The 20855-nt window shown below is 32.0% G+C and overlaps 2 protein-coding genes and 1 pseudogene across 6 annotated transcripts in view; 1 reads left to right on the forward strand and 2 right to left on the reverse strand.

Annotated features, from left to right (window-relative positions):
* LOC148614299 (uncharacterized) overlaps positions 1 to 6856 on the forward strand; it is a 36189-nt gene extending 29333 nt beyond the window's left edge. The window contains exon 6 of the mRNA XM_088588353.1: positions 6769 to 6856. Within this exon, the coding sequence (XP_088444479.1) occupies positions 6769 to 6782 (14 nt within the window). The 3' untranslated portion in view covers positions 6783 to 6856. The remainder of the gene's footprint in view (positions 1 to 6768) is intronic.
* LOC148614300 (uncharacterized) lies at positions 1080 to 3601 on the reverse strand (annotated as a pseudogene).
* A 2394-nt stretch (positions 6857 to 9250) lies between the features above and the next one.
* LOC148614301 (transmembrane protein 181-like) overlaps positions 9251 to 20855 on the reverse strand; it is a 29401-nt gene continuing 17796 nt past the window's right edge. For 3 of the 5 annotated variants that reach the window (XM_088588366.1, XM_088588368.1, XM_088588369.1), the window contains exons 10-14: positions 19094 to 19243; positions 17273 to 17375; positions 16487 to 16711; positions 15983 to 16049; positions 9251 to 15407 (exon numbers count right to left, since the gene is read on the reverse strand). In XM_088588366.1, coding sequence (XP_088444492.1) covers positions 15323 to 15407; positions 15983 to 16049; positions 16487 to 16711; positions 17273 to 17375; positions 19094 to 19243 — 630 coding nt within the window. In that variant the 3' untranslated portion in view covers positions 9251 to 15322. The remainder of the gene's footprint in view (positions 15408 to 15982; positions 16050 to 16486; positions 16712 to 17272; positions 17376 to 19093; positions 19244 to 20855) is intronic. The other 2 variants (XM_088588367.1, XM_088588370.1) reach the window with 1 other exon arrangement.

The raw sequence follows: 20855 nt of genomic DNA on the forward strand, positions 1-20855 counted from the left end.
CTTAAATAAACCGATCTAGCTGGCCGAGTGGTCTAGGGCGCTGGACTTTGTGCAGGCGGTGTTGCCATAGATGTCACAGCGGTACGAGTTCGAGTCCCGCGGTGGGAACGACCAAAAATTTGCATCGCAAATTTGAAAGTTCTAACATCGTTGGGAATTTTTCAGACATTTCTATACGTTTATATATCTTCCCTGTATCAATTTGATCCGATGGAGCAGTGTAGCGAATAGAGTCGTCATATTCTGAGACTTTTGTATATATGTGTGTGTGTGTGTGTGTGTGTGTTTTCTTGTGACGAAAACATGAGTTTTTTTATGTTTATAAGGCAAGATAAAAAATGCCGGTCGTTAAATATGGATACCCAAAAAAATTTTGGTTTTTTTTCACAAAATAATGCGTATTTTTCCTAAATTCTAAAGAACTTCTAGAAGGTAAATTTAAAAATGAATAAAGCTAAGATTTAACTTGATTAAAAAGCAATTTTGATATAATTTTAAAATATGGTTTATTATTAAACGACGTTTTCATTTAAATGTTATATGATTTTGCTGTTTTTTTTTTTTTTTTTTTTTTTTTTTTTTTTTTTTTTTGGGCAGTTTTAAAAAAGTTGTGACTACTTCCCATTTATACGACCAAGCAATTCTGAAAGTACGATTAAAGACCTTTCCAGAGTTATATAATATAGCCGTGTGTTAGATAGGTGCATTACAAACCTCGAAATTCCTTGTTCGGTACACGTCTACTACTTCGTATCAATGGGGAAAAGAAATATAAGGTGCATCCAATTTTTTTCTAAATAAGTTTACAATAGCTTAAACGATTAAGCTTGATTAAGAATATTACTTTTCATTCAGAAATTGTCTATAATAACTACAAAATAGTTAATTAAAAAAAACGAAAAAAAATACATAATAACTGTAATATAAATATACCAACAGAGTGTTAACATTGTCTTTTCATGTTTTCAGAGTAAACTACACTGCCAAAATCCATACAACTAATTAAAAAACCAATGTTCTCACAAAATGTTATTGTTCCTTCTACTGGTGGTGATGGTTTTTTTTTATGTGGCAACCTTCTAAAATTTAAATAGAAACACAGGTCCTTGTATATTAGCAACTATAAGTTGATTCTTTGACTTATCAAAATGAAGGGTCCAGGGTTTTTCTATTCCATCCTTTTCATTCAGTAAGGTTCTCCTTCTCTTTCTGTCAGAAGGTAGTACCTCAACACAATTTTTATCGTAGGACGCGATGTACAAGTTAGAACTATTATCAACGGCAATGCCGACAGGAAACTTAAAAACAGAATCATCTTTATAGTCCCATAACTTGTCGCCTCTCAGTGAATAACAAGTAACTGTATTGTGGTTTGAACGTGAGAGATAGATTTTATCACTGTTTACAGTACAATAGCACCATCCAAAAAGTGATAAATCTTGTGTTAATGTGGTATAATTGCCGTTCGATAGGTCCACTGATAAAATGCCCTTACCAAGAACACAACAAATAAGGTTTCCTCTGTAGTAGTCCAGGCCGTAACAACTCCCGATAGGTATTGTATTCTGTACTGTACCAGGTGTGATGTTAATCATCCCGACACCTTCAGCTCAAGACACCGCTACAGTGTTGTCATCTATCACTATCACGTCCCAAGGTCTTCCATAGGTGTCTATCGGTATTTCCTTATCCATTTTGCAGTTTTCTATCAGTATTAGAACTGTTGACTGGATGTTATTTGCTAAAATAATCTTACCGGAGGGAAGTACAGAACAACCACGAATATAGACTGATTCTATACTAAAAATTAATTGTGATTTCATCTTCATATTGATATCGTCAATATTGACTGCAGATTTTTTAGACATTATTTGGGCCTGCGTGTCTACCTGTGACGTCAGAATGACAAATATCGGCATTATCTCGGTTTTAATGGATCCAAAAGGTGAGATGTTCTCAATAATTTCAGCTTCTTTTTGAATTTCTTTTAAATTTCACCCCAAGATGCTTTAGACTCTTATAATTTACCAAGTCTTGAAGTAATTCCGTTTCCTTGACTACTTCGGTTTCAATGGTTTTGGACCCTATATATATTTGTAGGTCAGTTCCATGTGGCAATTGGTTTGCTGTCTCTAGTAGTTTTCCTGCTTTCCGTAACTTCAGTTCCAGGCTTAAAATTTCAGATTCCAGCTCAGCGGTGTTGTTATTTACTTTTGTGTTCAATTCTTCCAAATATACAGAGGAAGATGTTTACAAAATGCTGGAATTTTTAATCGACAACATATTTGTCCAGTGTGGTGGACGTGTTTTTCAACAAACGGTCGGCATTCCAATGGAAACAAATTGTGCTCCTTTACTTGCTGACCTATTCCTTCACTCTTATGAGACTGACTTTATAGCTGATCTGATCAGAAAGAAAGAATATCGTTCGTCTAGATCCTTCAATCTCAGTTTCCGCTATATAGATGACGTATTATCTTTAAACAATCCTAATTTCGGGGATTTGATACATCGCATCTACCCAAAAGAACTTGAGATAAAGGATACTACAGACACTGTGAAGTCAGCCTCATATCTTGACCTACACTTAGAAATCGATGGTAAAGGAAAACTATTGAACAAACTTTACGACAAACGTGATGAAATTTCATTCAGAATTGTCAACTTTCCTTTTATCTGTGGCAACATCCCTTCGGCTCCTGCGTATGGAGTGTTCATATCACAACTCATATGTTATGCCAGAGCTTGCCGAAACTACGCAGACTTTTTGTATCGCGCTAAAACTCTAACAAATAGGCTTTTGGAACAGGGTTATGTTGCTGCAAGATTGAAGTCATCACTACAGAAGTTTTATGGTCGTCATCATGAACTCGTGGATCGTTATGGTGTATCCATCAGCACCATGAAAACTGATTTATTCAACGGGTCATAGTTTTCCTTTCCTCGTTTGTCTACCCCGGACTTGACTTTTTATGAGCAACTCGGCGGGTGTTTCTAGAAAAGCAGAGGACGCTTACCCTACCGGTGCACCTGGTCAATGCTCCCAGTTTTTAGTGGAGTCCGAGTTGCTCGTTTACTTTTGTTACTTTGTATGTATGATTTTAATTACTTTATGTTCTTTGTTGTGTATGTCTGGATTACATTCTTTTGATTACCTTGGTTCCCTTGATTACTCTTTCCATCACATTATTTTCAATGACATTTAAATGATTGATCACTTTTTCTTTGATTTCCTATTTAATCTCTTCCCGTTGGTCATATAGCTGTTGGAGATTGGTTTGTCGGTTGCTGATAACTGTTTCAAGATTGATCTTAAGATTCTTTAAGCTTCCTGTCACTGATTGGAGTAGGATTGATGACTTTGCCGTCTTTATCACTTCCTGTAGGAGCAATGTTGTACATTTACTGTGTGGTCCAGACTTGGAGGTACATGCAGGACAACATAAAGTATCATGTTGTTGACAGAGGTTTGTGAACTTCATTTCACGCTCTTCACAAAATTCTTGATTTCTAAAATGAAAATTGGAATTTTTCTGTATTGCTCAATATCTATTACCGTATGATTTCGTGATAACTTAGATACGAAATGGCGATCCCTGCAGTTTTCACAGTTTTTCCTCACACTCAGGACACCATTTCACTGCTAGAGATGTTTTATGTATTCCACTGCAAATGTCACAACGGTCATTGTTGGATCTGGTTGCCATGCCTTCCTAAAATAAGCAAACACAGAAGTCTATAATTTATAGGCATACTGTCCTGAATGCAGGATACCATACATGTTATTATTGCAAATTTGGGTATACTATTACGTAAGAGTATTCCGTAACATCTGCATGAGAACCAAATACATAGAAAAATCTAAATCCAAAAAATTGGATTGCATACAAGTTTGCAAAACCAAAAATCGACATCGTGAACAACTAAAGTGGCCTACTGATAACTAACAGCTTAAGCTCTGTAGTGTTGTTTTAAAATTGACTTTGACAATAAATTTGAACTCTTTTTGGAACACATATAACCAAGACATTCTCTTATTAGTCTGTACCATCCAATTCATACCAAACATCAATGTACTAAGTCATTACAAGTGTAAAATTGTATTCAATCTTTCTACTATATGTAATAAGTGGAATTATCGTGCGTCAAGTTTGCATGTGGGTTCCACATGACTAACGTGAGATTTTCATGTAAATGGAAGAGTAATCAAAGGAACCAAGGTTATAGCGGTAATCAAAAGAATGTAATCCAGGGACAAAGACCCGACATGGAAAACAGACATACACAACAAAGAACATACAGTAACTGAAATCATACATACAAAGTAACAAAATCAAATGAGCAACTCGGACTCCACTAAAAACTGGGAGAATGGACCAGGTGTACTGGTAGGGTAAGCGTCCTCTGCTGAAATTTATGCATGCTTATATTACACAGTGCCATAATGTGTAAAAAACTACAGTATCGTACAGGTACCAAATGAATAAACATGATTTATTTACGTTGGTGGTACTTTTCACGACTCAAATATATGATTTGATGCCGATTTTTACCAGGAAAGATTTCACACAAACTGTTTGTTTGTTTTTTTTTTCTTGTAGATAAGAGTAATCAAGGGAACCAAAATTTCAGTGGAAATCAATAAAAAATAATCCAGGGACAAAGAGCAGATATGGGAAACAGACAAACACAACAAAGAACTAAAGTAATTAAATTAATACATACAAAGTAACAAAAATAAATGATCAACTCGGACTCCACTAAAAACTGGGAGTATGGACCTGGTGCACCAGTAGGGTAAGAGTCCTCTGCTTTTCTAGAAACACCTGCCGAGTTGCTGATAATAAGTCAAGTCAGAGATAGACGAAAGAGGGAAGGAAAACTATGACATGTCGAACAAATCAGTTTTCACGGTGCAGAAGGATACACCGTAACGATCCACGTGTTGATGATGACGACAATAAAACTTCTGTAGTGATGACTTCAATCTTGCAGCAACTGATAACCCTGTTCTAGAGGCCTAATTTTAAGATGTCTAGCGCGATACAAAAAGTCTGCAAGCTTTGGCATAACATACGAGTTGTAATATGAAAACTCCATACGCAGGTGCTGAAGGGATGTTGCCACAGATGAAAGAAAATTTTGAATGAAAAGTCATTACGTTTGTCGTAAAACTGGAATTATAATGAAGGAAGAATAATGGTAAACTTAATGAAAAAAAAATTACCAAATTTTTAACTTTTGAGACCTTTTATTTACACCTAATATCATAAAACTCTTACAGATTACACGTGTATTTGAAGTCATTGCATTATATTTTAATATGATCAGGCTTTGAGACCACAACTTTGTTCGATTTTCGATTGCGCGACTTATTGGGGGTGGCTTGTGTGTGTGTAAATTACTATCAACCTCAATCATGTAAACAAATATACGTAATATTCCGATGTGTATCAGCTGTCTTCATTCACTTCAGTAGCGTGAAGGAACACCAAATTCATATTCAATAAAAATATTAAACGTTATGTTTTATGAAGTTATATTATAACTCGTAAAAATCACTTACACACATACTCGGTAGCATTTGCCATGTGCCACGTGTGCCATCATGTATGAAACTAAACATTAACAATCGTCATTAAATGAAACATTGTATCTGTCCATGTGTGAACACTGTGACCTTATAATGCAAACGACTTTTGCCATATTTAATATCGCTCTACTTAATTCGCCCTTTCCTTCGTTATAAAAAAAAAATACAAAGCAAACTTTCTTTAGGGTCCATTTCAACTGACATATCGGCATAAATGGTCAGCCCGTGGTAAAACAAAGATGAAAATGTGGTTTCCGTGATTTATTTATTGAATAAAAAATTCTGATTATTGTTAAATGAATTTCCTCCGTCACTACAAATAATCTATTTGGACATTGATATGTTGGGTTGTAAAAAATCAAACTCCATATGTCTTTCGTTTTTCTTTTGTTTTGTTTTGTTTTTTTTTTTTCTTGTTTAAATGTAACGTTTTGAGTATTGTTAGAAATGTCGAATGTCTTGATTATATATACACAACATTTCAGTATGTTGTGATGGTGGAAAAAGTTATAATTCTGAATCGTCTTGGTAATACCTATTGATCATTTATGCATAATGCAAGGCAATACTTGAAGGGTGATAAGTAAATCATAATTTCACATTAGTACAAATCTGAACTTTTTAATTAACTTTCCTACCTACTATTGTTACCGTTGACGATTTTGAGCTAAGTTTACAAACAACTCCTTCTTTAAAGGAACAAGAAGTTTAAATATTACTGTTACAGGTATAAATACCTTTAAATCAAAAACTGACAGGCTGCCATGTAACGCATAACAGACCTATATTTTTTTTATTTCTAGAATTTTAGATGAGTTTTATTTTGATATGTTCTCTTCACAAGTCTGAGTAGCTCTACCCTTCATTACATTTTCATAACTCTATCTCAAGATACTCATTTATTACTATTGGTTAACTTATAGTACTGGGAGTTTGTCCTTATATATATTTTACTCTTACAGATAGTATTTTAAGTTGTATAAATACTTTTGGTATTGCAAAGCATTTCAATAAAATATCAATTTTAGAAGTAACACGCTTTCTGATTGGATAAAAAAACCTCATAGAACAAATTTTGTAATGTTACTACGCGGATATCAACCATTTTTGAAAATTTATTTTTTGAATTTGATACTGAATTTATATTATAAGAAATGACTGTTATATTTTTTCAGTCCATTTGAAATAACATCAGTGCCCGTGGTGCACAGTTGAAAATAACCTGCTACGCAAGTTGCCAGCAAATAAAGTATTTATATTCGTTATCAATATTTTTGTAACTTTTCACATTTACTGGTTAACTGAAAGAATTATCAAGGGAACCAAGGTTACAGCGGTAATAAAAAGAATGTAATCCAGGGACAAAGAACAGACATGGAAAACAGACATACACATAAAAGGCTTGTAGCCTCTTTTATCCTTTATATTTCGGAAGCCGTAGGAGATACCTGAAATCTGATTGGCAAACACATACAGGGATTTTCATAAGGAATATAATAAAAAAATGGAATTGAACCAAAAATATAAAAAGGCATTGTTTTGGAAGGTGAGATCCCTTTGACTCCCTATTACTTGAAAGCGATCTATAACGCATCAAATCTGGTGATACAATAGTTGCCAGAATTAAATTAAATATGGAACACAATGGTAAAAAAATATGAAAATCTGATGAAAAACAATCATTCTACATGGGTTTTAATATATCAATTATTTTTTTACACTTTTTGGCCCATTATTCTGAGACGTTAATGGCCTAAAATTCCAAATTAAGTAGGAACGTTCCATTAATGGTTAGTAAAATCATATCAAAATTTTGTAACGATTGGTCAACCTTTAACTAAAGTGTCTATAGACAGCGACAACAACACAGACGACGACATAGTCCGAATTTCCTCTGACCCTGCAACCCTTATCTTTTTTATTTGGATATTGATATGTCGGGTTGGGGTCAGAACGATGTGCCATACAAAAAGTTGGAGATTTAGCGGTACCGCGGAATTTCGCCCTTCAACCGCTTGTAACGACTTTCAAGTTGAAATTGTGCATGTCACACATACCTAGTTCGATTCCGGAATCATTTTCCTGTATGCTGATACCAAATTTGCTACAAAAATTACATTCATTATTGAAGTTTCGATAATTTTCCACGAGAGACCCTGTTTTGTTGACATTTTGAACCGTAATAGAGAGTAGACTTGAAAGTCATTACCGCTAAATCTCCAACTTTTTGTATGGCACATCGTTCTGACCCCAACCGACATATCAATATCCAAATAAAAAGAGGAGGGTTGCAGGATCAGAGGAAATTCGGAATAGACTTTGACCTATTGAGGTCTTTTGTAGGCTTTATCATTGGAATCGTTATGTCAATGTTATTTCAATTCTAGTTAGAATAGATTTTACGAAATAATCTAACAATATAAATTCAATAGTGCAGCTTTATATGACTGGAGAGATAGAAGACTGCCTAAACAGTTCAGACTAGTATCGCAATAACATTCAAACTTAATATAGCTCTGAATATGGATTGTGATTAAATATTTGACAAAGGGCAAGATTCTGGCCGGAATGAAGGTGGTCAAAAACTTAGAATTCACAATTCAAAAAAATAAATAAAAGACAAAAACACTTCAAATCAAATAAGACCTTCCTTTGAGGTATAAAACCTCAAGTATGATTTTTCAGAGATCCATACATTTTAAATAGCACTCCAGCTAAGAATCATGCAAAATGTAATTCATGGGTAAAAAGCCTACATATTTTTATTTTTGATATTTTGTTTGAATTGCCATAGTAAACAGAAATTAACATTCAGTTTTTCATATAACCTGTGTTCTTAGGAGATAAAAATTATATAGAATGCACTGTAAATTTCAAAATTAAGGGAGATAACTCTGTAAATGACACCCAAATACAATAGAATCTATTGGAATTTCCATGTTGATTATCTCTTAAGAGCAGGCAGATTTGAATGAATAATTATACATTTCATAGTATAGACCCATAAAACAACTTAATTACAAAAATAAAAATATGTAGCCTTTTTTGGGGTGTATCATATTTTTCAGATTTTGCATGATTCTTACAAAGACAGTTACTTAACAAGAACAATTATTGTTTCCCTGAAGTCGATCCAAGAATAAACACTCGTCTTCAGCTACCCTCTCCTTAACAATGCACGAACAGTTTTAGTAAGGTTCACAATAAGAAATATTTTCTAACTTGTTTTACAGAATCAAAATTTTCTTTACATACATTAAGTATCTTGTTTTGTTATGTATTAATAGCTTTGCAAGCATTTCTTCAATCATAGGCTCTCAAACAAAACAAGATACAAACTATATTTGTATTACTTTATTTTACAATGTATTTACATATTTTTATTGCATTTGGTAACAATAAACAAATACATTTTGGCAAAAATAGAATATATATATTTACCCATTAAACTTTCACTCACAAATAGATCTCTTCTCTTCAAAACAATAACAACAAAAGGAATAAATAAATATATAAATAGCAAATAAAATCAATTTTGTAAATCATCATTTCTCTGATTCAACTCTTATTCTAAATTTCAGTTTTTGATGTGTATCAGTGTCTATAAAAATGTTTGTTTACAGCATGTTCATAGTTGTGAGCTCTTGTTAAGCTTGGTACATGTAAGAAAACAAACTTTATTAGTTGTAGACAAAACTTGTGATATGAATGTAAGCCCAAAAACATTACATTGGTCCTATTTCATACTGGCAAGAAGTAATTGAAATTCATGTCAAAAACAATACTTTAACAATTAGAACCTTTCCTTCAGCCTCTATATAAAAAAAAACTAAAAAGGCTGATCTTTAACATGGGTCAGTGACTTCTGTTTCTTTCAGTGAAGTAGCTAATTAGCAACTCCTATAATAGTCACTATTAGGAGTATAAGCCTAACACCATTCAATAATTCTTGCATATTCAAAAGATAATTTACCAAAATCTTTTAACTTAAATATACATACAAGAACAACACTTTCTAAAGGTATATGTCTAGCCAATAGGAAAATAATTAACAAAGGTAGTTTTACAAAGATAAAGTGAAGTACACAAATAGTCTATATAAAACCTCTCACAACATATTAAATTGAAGATCCTTAGTGAGCACCCTCACATACCCCACGCATCCCCTTGTTGGATACTCAAGTAAATTTGTATGTAAGAGAAATATATGTAGAAGGACCCTGATAAAAAAGAAATAAGAGTGTTTTTTAGGCTTTAGATTTATCTTCTAACTAAATTATGTTACTCAGAATGGTAGTTTCAAAGTCCAGACTGTGATTTCTTTGAGTTTTAGTTAATCCAAAGTAAATATCATTGTAGTGGAACAAAACGTACACTCGACCTGTAACTTATCATGGTGAACTTGTATACCAAAAATCATGTCAATATCTGCAAGTGTTTAGAAAAAAAATCCAGAAAACTGTTATTTCTGTGAATTTTGCTAAGTTTAACTTTAAGGCCCTTAATTTTGGTAAAAATCATCAGAGCGTAAACTTGACCTGTAACTTATCATGGTGAACTCGTAAACCAAAAATCATGTCAATATCTGCTAGTGTATAGAAAAAAAGTCCAGAAAACTTTTTTTTGTAGATTTTGCTAAGTTCAAGGCCCATAATTTCTGTAAAAATCATCGTAGCAGAATGAAAGTTAAACTTGACCTGTAACTTATCATGATGAACTTATATACCAAAAACCATGTCAATATCTGCAAGCATTTAGAAAAAGTCCAGAAAACTGATGATGGACTGACAGACGGGTCAAAAACATTATACCCTTCCAACTTCGTGGTGTGGGGTATAATAAAGTATCAATATCAGTTCTCAAATGAACAAATATTGATCCAGTTGTATTGGTGGTCAAATAAATATAATAAAAAAGCAAAGCTTTGATTGAGATGCCACACTCTGCTTTATTCTAACATGTTATGGTACTTACAGGACCATGTGTTGATGTAACACTGATACTAGTAACTTATAAATTGCAGGTATAATTCAATTCTGATATAATAGAGTCGATGCAAACACCATGATAAGGTATCTATGTCTTCAGTTAAAATATATAACGAGATATAATTGGCCAATTAATAAGCGAACACGATGATAATTTATCTATGTCTACTATTAAAATATATAATGAGACATGCCAGGCCAATTAATAGCCTGAAATTCTTAATGCCTTCAGTAATATAGCAGTGAATTCATTCTGCAACAGGACTTAAAAAATATGCATTAGGAGTTTCCAAACAATCCAATTTTAGAAAAGCCTTAATTCATATAGCATTATGTTTATCAAGTTAGAGTTTATGACATGATGAAAATATTCTCAACAGTTTAATTTTTTGTAGCAAGAAGTGAACTCAAATATATAACTATAGTCAATACTTTCCTGCTTTCTATATTCTTTAAAATGCAAAAAAAAAACTTTACATATAATATTTCGAGATGAGAGCATTGGATTCAGTCAACATACTTTAACCATATAACAGGCATTTGATCCCAACCAGACCTGCTGTGAGTCAACTGATCATCATGTGTTGCATACTTAATACAGTAAAGACACCAGTACTAATTTATGTCTTGGAATCAACCAGAGTCATGCCAAACTTTAGACAAATAAAGTGCCACACATCACACCATTATTTAAACAATATGAAAACATGTAGTATGATTTCTGAGGAAAAGAACTCATTTATTTATGCGTGTACAATATACATTGTCTATACAATGAAATATGAACAACTTCAAAAAGTTCAAATAAAATATCACAGTCATTTCACAATGGATTTCAAAAAAAATATAATATATAATGTGGGACAAAAAGGGAGTAAAAGAATGCAGTAATTAGGGCATTACAAACGTAAACATGCTATGAAATATATTATAAACTATAATACATTTAAAAATGTGAGAGCTATTTCTTAAATATGCATTGTCACGTAAAATCAGGGTTTGATACTAAACTTTTCTCACTTGGTATCCTACAGAACTATCTGATAAATAACTTATGTACATATGTATGTCTCAAAACTATTCTGTGGTCCTGTTCTTAGGACTAACAAAATTTTAAGAATTAATTTAGATAGCCCAAAGGATTACCAGTTAAAATTGTGGTAGTTCTCTCTCTCAAATTCAGTAGACATAGGACAACCAGACAACTGTTAGTGTCAATCCCTGTGAATACTCATACATCATTGTATATTAAAATGGTCAACAAAATAAATTCCTAAATGGTAAATCTGAGGCTATAACCACAAGCTAGAATTTTATTTACCTTATTTAAAAAAACCCAATGTGCCCAAATTAATGTTAAAAAATGCCTTAAAAATAGTTTTTTTATTGATCAAAACTTAATCAACTTTTAAAACACAAGGATTTAAGGTTAGGCTTAATGCTTTTTATAATACCTTTAATGGAAGGAAAAAGAATTGATTGAATTCCATAGTATGACAAGAACGTTAAGCTGTTAACTGAGTTGAACACTAAGGGATGATATAGGATTTTATCGATGTTTTCAATGAAAAATTTGTGTTGTGATTTGAGTTAAGATTTGTGTTAATACTGATTCATGAAAAAAAAAAGAAAATTTAAAAGCCAATGTCCATTGAAAGTTTGAGTCTACATATATTATATTAAAAATGCATAATATCAAAGAACTAATCAGTACTGACCTTTCTCATATATAGGAAGGAAAGAGGGTATGTAATAGACGATATGTGCACATACATGTTACATATAAATAGCTCTACTAATGACTCAAGACAGTAAATTGAACATGATAATTACTAAGACAAATCACCAAGTTTTCCATTATCTAGGAGAAAATATGGGAAAAACTGAACTTCATTGTCTAATTAAATATGGCAATGCAAATTTGAATTTGGCAAGTTTAGTTGATGTTGTTCATTAAATCTTAAAGATAAATAGATTAAAGTGTGCGGGTTCAGTTGTGAAAGAGAGTTTTCCAGATAAAAACTAGATGTTAACCTTTGAGCTCTGAACAATATTTTTGATAAGTATCATAAATTTAAATATTTTACAATAAGTCAATGCATTAAAAGACAACAGAAAAAGATCACAACCTCACCAAATATTCAAGCTACTTGATAATTTGTGTATTGCACTAATATAGTTTTAACATCAATGGTAAAGTAACAAAATATCTAAAGTTCCATTCAGGGAAAAAGGAGAACAATATTTATGACTAATATAAGTAAAAATATCTGTTTAGAAAAAACCTTTACCATACAATTCAAATCAATATCAATACATGGTAAAATGGTTACAGGACCTGAACCGATCCGTGCAACAAAAATTGCAATCGGTCACCGATCAGTTTCCGGTCAGTCATCGATCCGTCAAACCGATCCATTAAACCAGTGATCGCATCCTGTGACCACAGAGCGGTCACTGTATTTTACGGTTTTTATTGTTTTCTTTGTCAATTTTACACATATTTAAATAATGTAATAGATTTAAACATCAATTCACATTTTAATTTTACATTTCTCTTATTCCAAACAGATCTAATGTCATTTTATAATAATCGGTCACCGGTCATCGATCCGTCAGCGATCAATCAGTCAACGGTCATCAATCCATCAAATCGTTGCGCAGATCAGTTCAGGGACTGTAAAAAACACATCAGAAAAGCACAGTTGATAAACAGGATTGCAAGGAATTTCAGATGATAAAACGGTTGTTTCAAAATCTCTATGTTCTTGAGGCATTTCTTTTTAATGAAAGAAATTAGAAATATATAATTGTGCAATGAACACCAATTCATGAAACTGAACAATTTATTTCAACATGAACAAAAGAACAACAACAAAATCCAAAGTAAAATATGTGTTTCCTGTTCTAGTAAGCACTATAATACCAGAAAGGGTCTATCTTAAATGTCACTCTCTATTAGAATCAGGCAGTGGGAGAAATATGGTATAAGAAAACCCACCATTTTGAAAGTGTAGTTTGACTACTTGCACCATCAGAATCAAGACAAGATTTTCCATATCATTTTGGTAAATTGAGTTATAATTTCAATAAAAAGCACTGCAAATGAACATTTCAAGGACAGACGTTTCTGTTAAAAACCTCATTTTTCTAATATTTTATTGAAATATTTCGGAGCAAATTTAGTCATGCAGAGAACAAATAATGGTCTTTTTTTTCAAATAAAGGAAACATGCTTGGGGGAAATTACATTATCAGATCAGTGGGGTATTGATATGCATGATTCTAATTTTTCCCATTCTGCCTGATTCTTACAAAAACTTACACTTAAATGCCAGCAAATTTTGTTCTAAAGTAGGAGAAGTTAAAGCATATGTAGATTTTGCAGTCAGCATCAATCTTTCCTATACTTGTCATGTGATTGATATAAATTATGTGTTTTCCTGCATGTTTAGGTGAATTAAAAGTTCAGATCATCACTTAAATAACTTGAACAAATATTGCAAGTAGAGTTAGGCCAAGATAACATGTTTATTACCTAAGCCTTATTGTTCTAGAAAAATAAGCTTGAAAAACAAGTATGAACTACTTTGGAAATTAACAACACTGACCATGATGACTAGATACATTCTACAAAAAAAATCGAAACAAGTATGTTAGAACAAACCAAACCTAATACGTTATAGATAAATGCATTGTCAAGAATGAATGATCCTCAAAAATGTTAATTACCTCTTAAGACATATAAAGAAATGTTGGCAGATAAACTCCCATGTATGATCAATTTTTCTATAGATAGCAGTGTTTTATCAAATGTTCCCAGTGCAATAAATTTCAATAATTCACACTGTGAAATAAATTCAATAATTTCATTCTCGAATTTTCTCCCGTCAAAATGTCACAACTTTGATGTCAACCCACAAATCACAAACTTTAAAATTTATGTTGAAAAAATCAATAAATTATGAAGAAAATCTATATAATTAATAGAATAATCAATTGGTTATCGTGAATTACCAAAATATGATTACTTGTGCCAAGAACGCTTGAAGATTTAACTCGTGTGCAGATCAAGTTCTGCACACTCAATAAATCTAGGCATTCTTTGGCACTTGTGATAATATTTTAGTTAATCACTCTTTCTATTTAATTATCCTATTGGTAATTCACATTAATTTTTTTTTTCTCTCAGAAATTTTTTTTTTACTTTTGTTGAATCCAGTATACATGGACAATGAATTCAAAATAGTACAGCTATCATCTACATTCTGAAAATCAATGAATGTTTTTGGCCACAAAACCTACACGACATATTGGGTAATAGTGTGCTTTTTCCATGACATCATTTAGGAGAACAAATATTTGATTGGGGGTTAGGGAGGAGGCCTAGAGTCAATTTCAAGAAAAAAAGCAAGAAAAGAATTCATTCTAAAAAATCTAAGAACTTTTTGTCTTACTACAAAGGGCTACAAGTGAAAAAATAAAATATTGAGACAGAAACTAAAATAAAAAAAAATCCATGGAAAATACCTGTACTCTATCCCATAAAATCAATTTCCACATGATTTTTTTTTAAACTACAGTCTGTTACTTTCCAGAGAAGTTACAGATTACTATGGAAGTTAATAGTTCTTAAGTACATCTATAACCTCTGTTAACCTTCTAAAGTTAATCTAAATCCCCCATTAGTTATTTAGTTGTAGAAGAACATCCACCACTATCGTCCTTGCTCTTCATTTCATCATCGTCGGAAGATTTCTTCATCACTGTCGTGATAACGGCTGATGTTCCTATTAGTCGTCAAAGTCGTCTCCTCCTGGTCTGATCTTAAAAATATTTATCTTTAGTGCAAGGTTCATGCATCAAAGGATTAAATTTCAATCAGAGGCTTAACAAAATATTCAAATTGAAGGTCCTTTATATGCATAATCAAATTGGTATATTCTTTTAAAATTTCCAACACAAAAATGAAAATGTAGTGCTGTCTTCTACATGTACTTGTTTGTGCCACTCTGCCTTCACTTTCTAGCTTCACCACTGATTTATTGTTGTTAAATGGTTGTATTTGACGTTGCTGGGGAACACATATAAATTGTGCTTTAATTTGTGCATCAGTTCTATAAAGTACTTTGTCTAGTGTTACCTTTATCTCCCATTTTATTTTTCACATATGTCAACAGATACAGGAGGTGTTTCAAACATTTTGAATCCACCAATTAATGAAAAATTTGATATTTTTGTGCATTTTTAGGGAAATGACATTTAATGGCCTGAAGCCACCCCTTCCTTTTTTTCAAAATCTGTGGACCAACACTTAGTTAATAACTATCATGGAAATAAACTAAAAATCTAAGTCCTTGATTTCTACACAAACTGTAAATTTATAATTAATGTAACTCACCCATAATGCACTTCTTCGTCTGAATCATTCAACATGGATAAAGCTGGATTATCTTTGAAATTACTCTCTGAAAATACATAAGTTATGATTAGAATGATTGAATCTATCCCAAAATATTGCATGTTTATTAAATAAGAACATCTAATCATTTTATCTGTTAATTGAACCCTGCTTCATACTGAACCATAATTGCATGACAATTTTTAATGTGCTAGCTACCCATAAAATGGTCAACACAACAAGAGTTGGCCAAATGGGCTAATCAACAAAATTGAAACAACTGTTGAACAGAAACAATTGAAAATTTTGCAATTGGAATTAAAATATGAATCTTGTACTCAAGAGAAAAAGACAACTTTCACTTCCATCAGTGAAAAATTTAAAACACTCGATGTAGATAGCAGATTTCAAAGATTTCAACAGCATGAATGGATAACCAAAAAGTAGAAATCACAAAGTGGAAATGACATAGACATAAAACAAGGTGAGTGCACACCAACTCACCATAGATTGCATTTTTTGACGGTGAATAAACAAATGCCATAGTATACATGTAAAAATTGAGCAGTCCATAGAATGATACAAATTCTGCTGAATTTTTGTAGTTTGTTGAAAGCTCCGCAACAAAGTTATCTTGTAACGCAGCAGCACCAAACCTCATCACAGTAATTGTAATACTGATAGTCAACACTATTAACATCAAAAAGGTCATGAACTTTAACCTCAGATCTGAAATAAAAAACAATTTTCAATGTTATTAATCTTATGACAACCTTCTTTTATTTTTCAGTATTTTTAAGAAAAGTAAAATTTCATAAAGAGATCACAATAATTTCTGAATTCCAAGCTCAGTGAAACCTGCTTAACAAAACTCGGATTAAACTATGATATATTGATACTAATAAAAGCTATTAATTTCAGATTTCAGTGGAGTATTACTGAACCCCATGTAAACAAAGCCTTGTTAATTGAACCAATTCTCTCAAATTTTAATAGATTTAGTACAGACTGATAACAATGTTATACACTTATATCTGAGTTTGATTGGTAAATTGATAATATTCTTTTATAACTATTCGGGATAATACAATTAGTATCATGTAAGTTTGTTAAAAAACTTCTAGCTGAGACCATAAAATCAGTTCCTGAAATCAACAAAATTTTAATAGAACTTTTACAAACTTGAGACAAATTTAACAAGACCAAGTTTTAAATAATAAGATGATATTTTTAAACCAGAGAGTGTAATTTCTCATTCATTTGAATTTCTGTGTTTTAAAATAGACTCACCAAAATAAGGCATTGATCTAAGTTCAGCGTATGCCCTCACTAACAAATATCCTAAGTATAGGAGATATAATCCACCAACGATGAAGAAGAATATTTTAAAACCCTAAAACAGAAAAAAATTGCAAAAGTTTTAAAACAAATATGATTGGTTAATGCCTACAAAGTTGTCACCAATTACAAATCGACAAACTGTCTAGATCTGTGTAAGGGAAAATTGATTACAAACCATAAATAACTGTTGATTTATTACCTGTATACACTATTTTGTACAATATACATAAAATATTTGGAATTTCTTTCCTTTTTCTTTGACTGTCAAAAATATGTTTTGTACATTAAGAGGAAGGAGATGTCATATAAGACTTTCAGTCATAGTTCTAACAGTGGTTCAAATTCACCGCTTCTTTTGTTGTCAAATATGGAAACTGACTGCAATAGGACACCTGATTATTACATATTACAAAGAACTGTACTATCTGATGCTTCTGAAGGATTCTAAATAGACACATTCATTATTTTTCAGTTCAAATATTTTCAAGTATTACCTTATCAGTATTTGGTAAAATGTCATATGAGTAAGGCACAACCAACAATCGAGCTTAGCACTTATTCATTTTTCTTACATTGATAAAATAATTGAAAAAGGACAATAACTGAAAGGGGCAAGATATATGTAAACAGTTGTCAATTTTTTTTTTAAATAATTCTGGATAAAGATACTGTAAATAAATCTTTTTAAATTTTTCTTTGTTTTTTGTATTGCATTTTTTAAAAGCTACATTCTCTTTGAATTCACTTCCCTGACCCATTTCTGTGGGCCTGTCTGATACCATATTCTTCCACGTATTACACGCATCTGTGTATTCCGCGCACCCCTTCTTGGCAAGGGAGATCGGCGAAAAAAGTTAGTTTCCGTGTAAAATGCGCACTGGGAAGCAAGGAAAAAATAACCAGCAGAAGACCACATTGAGATGAAAGGATTCTGGTAAATTCCCCGAAATGCATATCTTTTCATCATTAATCTTTTAAATAAAAGTATTTTCTATGTTTCCCTGCATTTGCAAGCCATTTATTAATTAAAATAGTTTATAAATAGCGATGTATTGGATCTGAGTCGGCTGAAATGTTTACATTTCCTGTTCAAATACAAATCAGGTAATTCACTAAAACAATGGTGTCAAGCCCGACCGTTCATAAAAAGATGTTTTAATTTGCCAAGTTGTGTATTGATATCTGACATCTGGAAACAGTTCATCAAGCGGATCAAAGGATTAGTAATAATTGTTTCACCTTTTAAATTGATCTTTTGTTATTTGATAATTAAATGACAATGGGCCCGAGGACAGGTTGGCACTCCCGGTATTGTGTATTTAACGCTCCACCACACACAGGAGTTATAATTAGATGACATGATTTGAGAGAACAATAAGAAGCTAGTTGTGGTTTTTCGTACAAACTATGAAATGCAAAGAAACGGCATTGATGGATAAAACAACTATTAAATAGCAGTAAAACTTTGTTTATTTCACATAAAACTGTTCTCAAAAATACAATGGCTCGATGTTGTCTTTAGTTGATGACTTTGGTTCTGATTCCCGAAAATTACGAACCTGAAAATCTCTAGAAACTAATTGTTTTGGTGTATACCGCGCATCCCTCTTCTGGAGCAAAGAAAAAATTGAAAAAAAGTGTGTGGTATACACGGAAGAATACGGTATCTAGTCCGGTTTGACTGAACGTCTATCATTAGCCTCGCATGCAATGCTTGGTATTATAATTACACCATGTGTCTGATTATAGAGGTATCACTGTATTACCTACCATAAAGTTTGTAGTATCCAGTCTGTAGTAGTATGTTGGATCTTGTATTTCATTATATTCCTGCCAAGATGACAGAGTAACTGAGGATATCCATATCAAACCAACAATCAGTAACTTTGGTATATAGAATTTGGCAAATCGTCTGTCAGTCTGTAAATATATGTAATAGCTTAATTAAACATGTATCTTAAAATATGCATTTTATATCTGTTTTACATTTAGAATTGAAGTATGCTTCTAATTGTAAACTACCATTTTAGTTTTTTGTGTAGACCAAAAATGGCATTATGGCTTGTTAAACAATACAGTCTAACCTCGTTAAGTTGAAGTTGAAGGGATCATGCAAAAATGTTCAAGTTGTCCAAGGTTCGAGTAATCCGAGGTCAAGGATAAACCGGATATAATAGTAGTTTGGTCAATGATTGTTTCTGAATTTACATCATTTGTTGAACATGTACAGGTACTTCACTTTACATGGTACTTTGTAATGTCTTACATTTCATATTGGAAGATATTTTTTGTATGTTGTATATCATGTTTGAAATACTAAATGGCACAGAGTGTTTTAGTGAAATTTCCTTTTTATTTGTTCTACAACAAAAACATCATAGTTCATAACATGCTGCTTTGTTTGATTCACAATCAGGAGTATCGTCAAACCATGTGATCTACATTATAACGATAAATTTTCAAATTCACTAGTGAAACCAATGTTGTCGTTGAAATACTCTTACTATCGTCTGTTTGATGTTTCATTAAATAGTCAGATATCTTTACAATTCATCTGTATTTTTTAAAATTTTTTATCAAAATATCCGATATCACTATTAGCGTAAATTCTGACGTGTTATTAAAAGAATTTGTTTCTTTTAACAACACGCGCAATTTTAAAATAATTAAATAAACAAATCAAACCATAAAGAGTGTCAACAAATTAATTTTAAAAGCCACGCTAACTGTTGTTAAAACACACTTCGAACATGGTTTGTAGTAAAGCAATCAGTTTTCCGACTAACTAGTTGACCTCAAGACATCAGGGTTAATTAACCTCGAAGTCCTATCGAGGGGGCTAATTGATTACCTCGAGTTATCCGAGGTATAGATTCATCCAAGTTCGAGTTATCCGTAGTAAAATTGTATTGGAGTAGGGGGAGTTTTGCTGGGACTTTGTAATCAGTTCGAGTTATCCAAGATTTTGACTAATCCTAGTTTGAAGCATCGAGGTTTGACTGTATTACAATTTATATAATGTTATTTCTTGGATTTGCACTAATGATTCAGGCAATTCCGAAAATAACATTAATTCAGATTCACAAAAAAAGAAAGATTCCATGATTTTTTTATGTTTCCAATTTATTCCTATTACTGTTAAAAAATGTGTAAAAGTACATCACTTTTTGAAATTAGAAATGGGATCAGACAGAAATTTATACTGTAGACCAGGAAATTTTGAGCCATCTCACTCTCATTTTTTTTCATAGCAATCTCTCTTCAAGCAACATCAAATTTGCAAGTTTCCTTCATAGCACAATCAAAACTTTCGTCAATGAAAATATTTGTGTCAACATTATTTCTACTTTTATCAGATATGTTTGTGGTACTTTAAGACAACCATATTTTTAGTCCTATTTTTAAAATCTTAAAATTTGTGACATTTTAACATTGATATTATGAAGAGATTCACAATTTGTTGAGCATATTTGCAGTCAAATTTCGTAGAAACTACAGAGAAACAGTAAACACTTCCACTTTACAGTTCTTA

This window comes from Perna viridis, chromosome 6, assembly GCF_037379345.1.
Source record: "Perna viridis isolate PV_CMFRI_1.1 ecotype Kerala chromosome 6, ASM3737934v1, whole genome shotgun sequence".
NCBI lineage: Eukaryota > Metazoa > Mollusca > Bivalvia > Mytilida > Mytilidae > Perna > Perna viridis.